The 11455-nt window shown below is 45.5% G+C and overlaps 1 protein-coding gene across 2 annotated transcripts in view; it reads right to left on the minus strand.

The window, feature by feature from the left end:
• SRGAP1 (SLIT-ROBO Rho GTPase activating protein 1) overlaps positions 1-2492 on the minus strand; it is a 266183-nt gene extending 263691 nt beyond the window's left edge. For both annotated transcript variants that reach the window (XM_032348868.1, XM_032348867.1), the window contains exon 1: positions 1392-2492. In XM_032348868.1, coding sequence (XP_032204759.1) covers positions 1392-1458 — 67 coding nt within the window. In that variant the 5' untranslated portion in view covers positions 1459-2492. The remainder of the gene's footprint in view (positions 1-1391) is intronic.
• Between the last annotated feature and the right edge of the window lie 8963 nt (positions 2493-11455).

Here is an 11455-nt window from a genome sequence, read left to right on the forward strand (position 1 = left end):
GCCTGTCACTAAGGAAATAATTACTTCTCAGCTAATATAACTTTCATATCAATATAACCAGTTATATTATATTAAATTATATAATTATATTAATTACAAGCAGTTATAAATCATTTCTTGAACAACGCTGAGCTCAAATCCATTATCAGGGTTAGCCTAAAGAAACATGAGTCCCCAGGCTTGTACATTACATCTGTAGCCATGATGAGTTGGTCCAAATTCACCCTCGGGTGATGGAGGGTCCCCCTCCAAGTCCTCTCACAGGACTCCAGGCATTTTCACAACTTGACCACACAAAAGAGCACTGAGGCTGCTCCTGCCTTTCCCAAGGCAAGTAAGGAATGCCTCCCCTCAGCAGCCCTTTTATAAAACTGTATCTGAAAAAAACACAGGTGTCCACACAGCAATTGTTATGAACTTTGCATTGAATATTCCAAAGAACAGCAATCTCAACACTCCATCCATTGTCTCAATAGGGTAAACCACCCACGAGAGACCACAGAAGAGGAAAAACAAAACCAAAAAAATCCCACAAAAACACAACCACTTTGACAGTACTACAAAATACTTGTACTAGAGAGAAAACATATTTTTTAAACCACAAGGCACATTAGGGAAAAATGTTTAATCAACATTAATTAGGTTCTTTCATGACTTGACAATGTAAATGGACTGAAACTATTACTTAAATATTCAAACCAGTTTACATGGAAGTAGCTTTCCGCAAACGATAAAGCGATATTCCCATGTGAGGGTGAAAGATGGCACTGAATTCTGGCCCATTATAAAGGAGGAGTCAGATTCCACCAGTCCCTGCTTGGTTTAACTGCCAGGCTTTCAGGGAGCTGTTTTATAAAGGGCGGACTCACCCTGATAAATGGTGAATAGTGTAAATGTCTAATATCATCGGCAGTCGATGAAGCTCTAGACCACTTGGAGTCCAGACTTCAGAAAGACGGCTGCTTAAAATATTAAGTGTATGTGTGTGTGTGTGTGTGTGTGGTGACAAAGATATCAGTTAAAAAGAATCATAAGGAGGAGGAAGAGGAGAACTGGGCAGGAACCACTGCTGCTGCCTGCCTCCCCTGTAAGTTGCCCGGCTGCCCGGCTGAAGGTGGCTGAGTTAAAGCCAGTTCTCTCTCTGGTGGAGGTGCGCTCTGGCAGCCGGGAAAAGCCACCTGGTTTCCAGCTCCCTGTGGGCTTGACGAGACTGGGACTGGGACTGGGAGGAGGACTGGCTTGTACGAACCCTGGGGTGGCTCGACCGGAGACTCTGGCTGTCCCTCAGCGCCTTCCTCCAACGCAGACACCAAGTTAGAAAGGCAACTCCTCCTCGAGCACAATGACAAGAAGGCACACAAAAGGAGCAAGGCAGCCGCTCCCATCCTTACCTTTGACTTGACTTTCATACTCGGCTATGATCTCTTTGTCCTTTTTGAATCTGCTCGGAGTGGACATTATCCAGCTGTTCTGGGTTTGCTTTCAATGGGCAAGTTCTGTTAGGCTGTCACAAACCGGTCTCCTTGGAGAGGCAGAGAGTTGTACTCCCACACACCGGGAACCCAGAGGCAGCTCCGACAGGAGGTAAAGGAGGAGGAAGACGAGGAGGCGGAAAGAAGCAGCGAGCCGGAGACTAGATTAAGCCGGGCGCTGGCACCATACTCTCCGGTTCGACTGCCGTCGGTGATCCGGCGGGGAGCCGGGTTCGGGGCCGGAGAGGCCCGGCGCGCAGGCAAACTCCTTCGAGCGAGCGGCGGGGGGCGTCTCCCTGCCCACCCCACCCGGAGCCGGCCACTTCCTCTACGGCCGCGGGGCGGACGCGTGGTTCGCGCCGGCGCTCCGCACCATTGTTAGAAACCCGCACCCGGCGCTCGGGGCAGGGCCGGCCGTGGAGGGCGGGCGCCGCGACCCTCCCTTCCTGCTCCCGCCGCCGGCTCCGGCGCTCGGGGGGTCCCACCCGGGCCGGGATGCTGCTGCCGCGGCCGCCGCTCCCCCGTCGGCAAAGGCGGCTGCCAGCTCCCGGGCAGGCGAAAGGAAACGTAATCCTAGAGCGAGTCCCCGCTGCCGGCCGGGAAGGCGGCCGCTGCGCCGTTCGAACGCGTCCTGGGTGCAGCCCCGGCGGAGTTTAGGTCTCGACAGCCGGCGCCGCGAGGGGCCTCTGCCTCCTGGGCCACGGGGCGCCGGAGCTGCCTCTTTCTCCTCGTCCCGCTCTCCGCTGCTGCCCCCAGGAGGCCGCCGCTGCCCTGCACACTCGCACGCGCACCGGGAGGAGCCGCGCCCCCGGCGGCCGCAAAGTTGCCGGCGCGCTCACGGCCCGCGGCTCCCCGCGCCCAGAGAGCAAGCGGCGGGCGGCGGCCTCACCTGCGGCTCGGGACTCGGCGAAGAGGAGCGGAGCTCGCGGGAGGGGCGGTGCCGCGGCCCGTACCCTTCGCTCTCGCCCGGGCCCCGCTCGGTGAGGAGACGCCGGCTGGCCCGGGAAGATGGATGCCTCTCGCCGCCACCCGCGGCCCCGCCCCGCGCGCGGAGCCGGGGCGGCCCTGGGCGACGCCCCCCCGCGCCTCCCCCGGCGGTAGCAGGGCTCGGCTGGGTTCGGCGGCGGGACTGCAGCCCCGGCAGCTGGAAACCCCCTTCCCGACCCGGGCCGTCCTGGGCCGAGGGAGGGGGCTCTGGAGGGGCCTTTTCCAGAATCCATCGGACGAAACCAGAGTTGGAGCTCTCCATGGCAGGAAGGGCTGGGAGTCATCTTGGACCCCCGTAGGGAACCTGGAGGCTCACTGAATTGGGCACGACTTGGCGCTTAAAAAAAAAAAAAAAAAAAAAAAATCAAAGGACGGTGAAGCTTTTCAGTCGAGATGGAGAAAAAATACCCATCTTGAATACAATATAACCCCCAACCTAGAAGTAGCCCCGGGAGCGAGAGTGGTGGAAAAGGGGTGGTCACCAGCTTTGTGAAGGACGCCAAGTACCGCCTGGGACCTTTCCTGTCTCCTTTCCGATCGCTTCCAACAAGAGTGTGGGCCTGGTTTATCAAAGCGATTATTCAGAGGCGTGTCCAGTATACAAATGTTTTCCTTGCAAGATCTGAACAGAGTACGGACTTTAGACTTTGACCATTCACTGATATATCCAGTGATAAACTTTCACGTTCTCGCTGCGGGCCAAACACCAAGCTAAGATGTAGGGACTCAGAGATCAGGTCCCTGGTCCCTACCTTAAAGGATCTGAAGGTTTATTGTATAAATAAGTAAATAAAGTACAATAATGCTTTAAGAGAGTAATACGCGAGGCTTTGGGGAGCCCTGAAGGGAAAAAATGGGCTGCCAGCGTTTTGGGGAGAAGTGGTATTTAAATGGGATTTGAAAGATGACTAGTAAGCAGAGAGGGAAGGGGTTGAGTTCCAGGAGGAAGAAGGAACATCACACTTTGGGGCAATTGGAAATACAGTTACAAGATGTCCTCTACTAAAATACCAGATCTCTCATGGGAGGTGAAAAACATATTGAAAGTTTAAATATATATTTATGTTTCAACGGACAGTGTGTGAAGGTTGTTTTTAATTGTACAACTTTTAAATTTTAATTAAAAAAAATTTTTTTTAAGGAGCTCCTGGCTGCCTCAGTCAGTGCAGCATGCAACTCTTGATTTTGGGGTTGTAGGTTCAAGCCCCAAGAGGGGTGTAGAGATTACTTTAAAAAAGATCTTTTTAAAAATTAATTTTTTTTCCATTTTGCCAAACAAGAGGTTAACTATGGAACTCCTGACTGCCCTAATTTCATGTGGAACTGTCTTATGTAAGAGTGTTGGGTGAAGAGCCAGAATATCTAAAGCAGAGAGGCTGGGAAGGAAGGTCAGGGCCAACTGGGAGAGGCCTCCTGTACTGAGCTCTTGGATGCCGTTCTGCAGACAACAGGGAACCTTTCAAGTAGAAAAGTGTCATGATCACATATATGTTTTATAAAGACAACTGCTGGCAGTGTGAAAGGACGGGTTGGGCATGGGGAGAGAGAGACCAGAGATAAGCAGCGTACTTTGGTTGATTACTGCAGTCAAATATAAACGTGATCCACATCATCCTTCCATGGTGCTGCTGGGATTTACTTTGTATTTGCAGTTGGGAAGTACAACTTGGCAGCAGAAAGTGCAGCCCCTAGAAATGAACTGTCGGCTACTGGGGTAGCCACAAGCCCCAAAGATAGAACATCTAGAAGTGAATCCTAGCTCTGCAGTTTCCCGAGTGAGCTGATACAAATTATAGCCCCTCTCCCGGTCTCAGTTCCTTCATCTGTACAGTGGGGTTAATGCCTAGCTCCTGGGGATGTGATAAGCTTTTACAGAGATTATCCCTTAAAGTTGCTTATAGCAGCACCAGACTATTGTACATACCCAGAGAATGTAAGTTATCTTTGGCTTATTACCTCAGTTTTAATCTTCTTTGAAAGAAAGCTATTTAAAAATCAGAGACATGGGGCGGGGCCCCTAGCTGGCTCAGGCAGAAGAGCCTGTAATTGTTATCCAGGAAGTGAGTGCAAGCCCCATGTTAGGTGCAGACATTACTTAAATAATTAAAACTTTTAAAAAAGATTAAAGAAATAAAAACCAGAGAGTGTATCTTAAACATCTTTGATTTCATCGTGTTCAATAAACCATCGATAAATGTTTTTGAATGTTAATGTTCTAATATTAGTAACTCGCCATCTTACTGTTTTTGGAAATTGGGTCCCATTCACTAAGCAAAGCATTTTACATACGTTCTTACAAGAACCCTACAAAGGCTGATACCACTGTCTTCATTTTATAGACGAGAAACTGGAAAGCCCAGTAAATGTGTAAAGACCTGGCTGGGTCAGCATTCCAGCCCCTATCAGCTTCCCTCCAAAGTGGGTTTCCCCAATTTTCTACTCTGTTTGCTGTGAACTTATGGTTCTTTAACCTTGTGAGGCAGGTTCACCCACAGTGAAATGTGTATGTCTGGTTCATGGTTTTCCCTCTAGGGATCTCTTCTGATCCAGTCATGTGCTGTGATTAACAAGTCAATTGATTCTTTCATAGTTTTCTCTTTTTCAGGTTCTCCTTATCTTTCCCATATTTAGGAGCCCACATTGCTTCACAAAGCTGAATATGGAGAATGCCTGTGACTTAAAATCCAGAAAGCCAGGGTAAACTGAGTTTGGGAGACAGACAGCTATGATTCTAATTCTGTGCCTTTGCTCCACCTTGTGGTAGCTGTTATCTTAGCGGTACAACAGGGATGGCCCCTAAAGCTCGCCCCTCCCCTGCCACACTCCTACTCGAGGAGGCCCAGGAGGAGAAATTTGGAGTGCCTAATGGTAGGATTCCTACTGCATACTTACCCACCCTGTTTTCTAGTATGTGCCTTTCAGAGCCACTCCAAATTTCCAGAAGTACTACTTAATCTACCATGTGTCCATATGTTCTGGGCATAGTTAGGAGTATACACAGGGGTCCTTGCATCCACAAAATAAACCATGCACCTTACCGCAGTACCACTTTGGCTCAATCCTAAATAACTTAAATCATTTTTTTTTTAAGTTAAATTCAAACACATTAAGGAGTCAATGCCAAGTTCATACAAGTCTTTTAGATACAGTTTCAGTGTCTAAAAGTAGCTTCGTGTCTGAAGTAGGACATCCGGCTACTCCCCTTCCTGTAAGGGATACCCTCTCCTTCGTCTGCTGGGATGGGAAACTGGGTGAAGGGCTGCCAGTAGCCTCGGTTTTATTCCTGGATCCAGCCAGAGCCTCAGAACAGCAACTGTTGTGCGTGTGCATCTTCTGTGTCTTGACTCTGTGACCCCTTGGCTTCTCAAATTGCTGGCTGCGGTGTTTTCAGTGAATTGTGTTTTTTGGTATCATGTCCTGGGGCAGTGTTTTATAAAGTCTGATCTTACCATTGATTCCCTTCACCAGAATCACCTTGGAAGTCTCCTTAGAATTCAAACGTTCTGTCCTTAAAGCCACATTTCTCAACTTTAATATGCATAGAAATCACCTGAGAATCTTGTCATACTAAGGTCCTGATGTCTTCAGGAGTGAGGCTTGAGATCGTGCATTTCTAATAAGCCCCCAGACCACACCAATAACGCTGTCGTAAAGACCACACTTTGAGGAGTAAAGACCCATAGGATCCAAATTTGGGGTGAAGGGGGAGGTCCCCCGGTGATTCTTATGCATGAGAATCTTTGCCCAAGGGCAAGGGATACTAAAAGGATATCCTTACAAAATACTAGCTACATATACTCAAGTAATGTTGATGACATGGTCAAGATTTTTAATTTTTTATTCAATTTAGTGCATCTCCAAGAAAGTAGACCGTTTTCTCCTCCCAGATAATAACACTTTTGTTTTAACTTTTCATCTATAAAATGGGAATAATAATTACCCACAGAGGTTTGTAGTAGGGAATAAATACAAAGTGTATATAAAGCAGTTAGCACCAAACCAGGCACATAGGTAATAAATAAATGTTGGTTTTTCTGGTCATCATCATCTTTATTATTTGGTACAAAAAGCTTACTTTCAAGTTCATAGCAAAACCAATCCAGTTTTGGAGGAACTTTTGATGTGTTTATGTGTGCCTATGTACCTCCTTGTTTAAACCTCCTGTGTTAATTGAGAAATTCTTTGGTTTTGATGGGAGTGTTTTGTAATTAATTAGTTTATTGTGTGTCTGCATTTTCTAGACACCATCTCGAAACTTTTATAAAATGATCTGTATAGTCTCTTCCATTCTAATGAACAAATATTTATTCAGTATCTATTCAGTTGCGCAATAGGACATTGCTGATATTTAACCATTTTTGACATAAAAGATGGGGAAGTTATATGATGCAGTGTATTACTGAGAGCCCCACACTTGGGCAATTGGCATAAACAAAAGTTGACATTAAAAACCCACTTCCTAGGGGTGGGATTATGGACATTGGGGAGGGTATGTGCTTTGGTGAGTGCTGTGAAGTGTGTAAACCTGGTGATTCACAGACCTGTACCCCTGGGGATAAAAATATATGTTTATAAAAATAAAAAATTAAAAAAAAAAACCCACTTCCAAATATCCAAGTGAAATCTCAATTGAATCCTACCCAAATATAGGGAAATCTCATTCATTCATAGGCTGGATGAATCCAGTACAGTTTGCTAGGTAGTCAATCAAGAAATATTAATCATTGTTTTAAAGGAAACTTGGCCCATAATTTAACAGCAGCTTGTGGAAATGGACCGTATAAATAGCCATTTTCCCTTTTCTGGCAACACAGTAGTAAAGACAAGCTGTCAAAAGATCTTGCCAATTTCAGTCTGATACACTTTCCCTGATAGGGAAGTGGGTAGGATATAACAATAAAGGTGAGCTTGGATAAGGCCCTGGAAGCTCCAATGCAAGAGATACTAAAAAGAGATGGCAGGAGAGAAATAGTAGAGAGATAAAGAAACTAAAGGTCAAAGGGAGAGAAAAAGCAAAAGGGAACAATAAAACGCATGACTCTTCTAAAATGTTCAGTTGCGTAATTTGCTCCTCTCTGCCAAAAACACTCATCTCTGATTTTCAAAAAAACTCTTTAAAGCTAAAACAAATGAGGGCTTTTAAATACCTTTAATTTTCTTTGAATAAAACTGCTTTGTAAAGATTTTAACCATCTGCTCAAAATCACCTGTTTCCATTTTGCACAAATCGTTATGAAAATAGAATCTGCTTTGTGTAATCTCATATTTATAACTTCCAAACACCCACACATAACAGTCTTCTCATTGGAGTGACTATCTTCTGCTTTGAAATTCTACTACAACTTCCCATGTGGCTGCAGCACAATATAAGCGGAATATGAATATTCAATGAGCCCATTCTGATGAAAGTATTAAATCCCATCACTTATACAAAAAAAAAAAAAAATGGTGTTATTACTCAGAGGAAAACAGCCAAAGTTAGACAAGAAATGGCAGCTGCAATCCAGTTATCAGAATCAGAGATGGATTAGTATGTAGAGCAAACCCTAACAAAAAGATTTATTATACCAAGAAGTGCATGTGTCTCTAATGCCTGTATTTTGGGAAATTAATAACAGACTCCACCCCTTCTTGCCATTATACTTTGGCAGCAGACATTTCAAGGATGCCTAATTTTGTTATCTCTTTTATAGAGATATACAAATGTTCCTCAGGAATGTACCAGAGAAGTCTGTAGGTTGGTAAATAGAATCCTATTTAAATATAATTGTTGGCGGGGGGGGGGGGGGGGCGCCTGGGTGGCTCAGTGGGTTAAAGCCTCTGCCTTCAGCTCAAGTCATGATCTCAGGTCCTAGGATCAAGCTCCACATCAGGCTCTCTGATCAGCGGGGAGCCTGCTTCCCTCTCTCTCTCCTCCTGCCTCTCTGCCTACTTGTGATCTTTCTCTGTCAAGTAAATAAATAGATTCTTTAAGAAATAATCATAATAAATAAATAAATATAGTGGTGAGGCACCTGGGTGGCTCAGTGGGTCTGCCTGTGGCTCAGGACATGACCTTGGGGTCCTGGAATCCAGCCCCAAGTCAGTCTGCTTGTCCCTCTCCCTCTGCCCCTGCTCCTGCTCATGCTCTTTCTCACTCTCTCAAATAAATGAATAATCTTTAAAATGAATAAATACAATGAAGACACTTTCATGTAAAATAATCTCAAGGTATAGTCTTTGTGAAACAGAGATGATTTTTGGAAAAGGAATCTGAGGCCCACGGGCAGTATGCCACCTCAAGCTGAGGAGAAAGGTAGGGGGGTCTGGGACCTCAAAGGGAAGAAAAGACAATTCACAGGAAGATAAAAAAGAGTAAATATCTCGTAAACAAATGTTTGCCAGCTCTTCACAAACAATGGGACATCAAGAGGAATTTTAACAAACAGACTTTGCTAAATTCCTCCGGGGGTGACCACACCTAGTTCATATTCTACTGTAATTATCTGTGGTGAGAACTCCCTTCCTGGAGCAGGTCCTCTATCTGAAATCTTTTAAGCAACTGGGGGGAAGAACAAAGGTTCTTCCTGAGTCTTCTGCTTCTTTTTTTTTTTTAATTTTTAATTTTTAATTTTTTGTAGACATATAATACATTTTTATCCCCCGGGGTACAGGTCTGTGAATCGCCAGGTTGAGTCTTCTGCTTCTTAACAATGATCACAATAAATTAACCCGCAAACCAAAAGAGACATATTGGGGGTGAACAAATTTTGCCTCTCTACATCCACTACTTATGGCACCTGGCATCTCGTGCTTCCTTGGGCCACAGCACTTGTTATCCCTTGTTTTTGTTTATCTACTTGTCTGACCCCACCTCTTACCTGTGAGTCCCCAGAGCTACTTGAACACTGTTCCTGTGTTCAAGTACTTCCTGTTCCTGTACTTCTGTTCCTGTACTTCCTGACATGAAGTAGACACTCAATAAATGCATGTTGAAAAACGTGGGTGAATGATGACACCTCTTGGCAAAATGCACAATTTGGAAATTGTATTCCCTTTCAGAGGGAATTCCTTGTATGTGAGAATCTCACTTAGTTAATTTTGATGAGGCAAAATGATCAAAATAAGAATGATGAAGTAAAGTAAAAGACAAAGAGCTCTGGAAAGGAAGATTACCTTTTTGCTGCGGCACCTTAGCTGAGGTCTCTCAGAGAAAGATCTTTTCCATTTGAAGCAGCTGACAGGTATTTGAAGGAACCCTGGGTTTAGAAGCAGAAACCTAGGCTTGGCTTCCAGCTCTGTCAGTTTGCCTCTTTGACTGTTGATTTCTGGACCAGGAAATGGGGAAATAACATGTGACTTCAGAGCTGTTGGGAGAGGGAGAATGTATTTGAAATGGCATTGTAAACTTCAGAGCTGGACAAAGTGTGATCGGTGAGTGCAGCCTGGGAGAGCCTGACTGAGTCAGACAGGGACTCCCGCGGGGCCAGGCAGTGGGAGCATCTCCAGGGAGGGTAGGGAATGGGGCATCAGACCCTGCAGCCATCCGCCCGAGCTTGGCATGCTCTCACCAAATGTCAACTGTAACTGCTGGTAACCTGAAAGTTCCAGTCATGTCGCGCAAACCCAGGGCAGGCTATCTGAGGCTATCTCGGTGGAAATGGGGTTTCCAGATCCATCTGTCTACGGACTATGGGCACAGCCATAGGCTGTGGAGTAGTCCATATGTGGAGTATTGCCAGAGAGCACAGTGGGATATGAGGACACAGAGCAGGGAACTGCCCCAGTGGTATGCCTGGAGGGTCCCCTTAGAAGCTCTTCAGCCAAAAAAGTCTCCCTTACTGATCTTTCCTTGGTGCTTGGGATTCCTACATTACCCAATCTCTTTGATGGGGCCTGACATCCAGTTTGGAATAAGAAAACTGTGACTACTCTCTGTTATTCTTAACTAAGTCTCCACCAGGATCTGTGGGTTTTTTTTCCCCAGAACAAAAACAATAACAGTAACAGGTTGAGGGGTGGGCCTGGCTGGCTCACTGGGTGGAGTTCTTAGCTCTTGATCTCAGAGTTGTGGGTTTGAGCCCTACATTTGGTGTAATGATTATTCGAAAATAAAATCTTTAAATAATAACAATGATAATAACAAAGAACACTCGTTTAGGTATGTGCGGGTGTAGCTCCAAGCACTTTATAGCATTAACTAATTTAATCCTCATTATATCCCTGTGAGTTTGGTGCTCTCATTGTCATCCCCATTTAATAATGAAGCCATTAAGACACAGAGGGTGACAATTCTTTCTCAAGGATGTAGAGCTAGAAAGTAGCAAAACTTACATCAGAACCAAGGCAGTCCAGCTCAAGTCTAATACTTAACCACTATGCAGTTGACTATATGACTATATATTTGGGGCAATGGAACAGAATATGCAATACTTTGCTAATTCCCTATTAACAACTGGTCCACGTCTCTCCCTTTTTTATTTAAGAAATTGTGTTGTGTCACCCAGCTGGCTTAGTCAGAAGAGCACACAAGCCTGGATCTCAGGGTCATGAGTTTGAGCCCAACATTGGGTGGAGAGATTACTTAAATAAATTTAAAAAATATATATTGTGTTACTTTCTTCTGAATGTCACTATCATAGAATATGGGGAAATAACCCCTCTGGTCAGTGCCCCTGGTAAGGTCAGGGAATCATTATAGATATTTACCCCACAGTCTCTGAAGAGAGCAAAAAAGAGGCCTGAACATCTCCCAGGCTCTTCCTGCAAAAACACAGTTTGGCTTTTTTTGAGTGATCACCCTCTTGTGCATACTATGGTTCAGGGGCAGATGGAGGAGAGCCCCTCACTCCTTGCCCCCAAAGACCACGCGAAGGGAGCCAGTTACGAACCCTGGACCATTTGGGCCATTGCAGGCAGAGAGCAGGAGAAGAGCAGGTAATCACGGGGCTATTGGTGCTCTTAGTTCAAGAAATAAAGGGAAGTGGAAACCTTTGGCTAGTATCTGCCTTTTTATG

This window comes from Mustela erminea, chromosome 6 (genome assembly GCF_009829155.1).
Source record: "Mustela erminea isolate mMusErm1 chromosome 6, mMusErm1.Pri, whole genome shotgun sequence".
Lineage (NCBI taxonomy): Eukaryota > Metazoa > Chordata > Mammalia > Carnivora > Mustelidae > Mustela > Mustela erminea.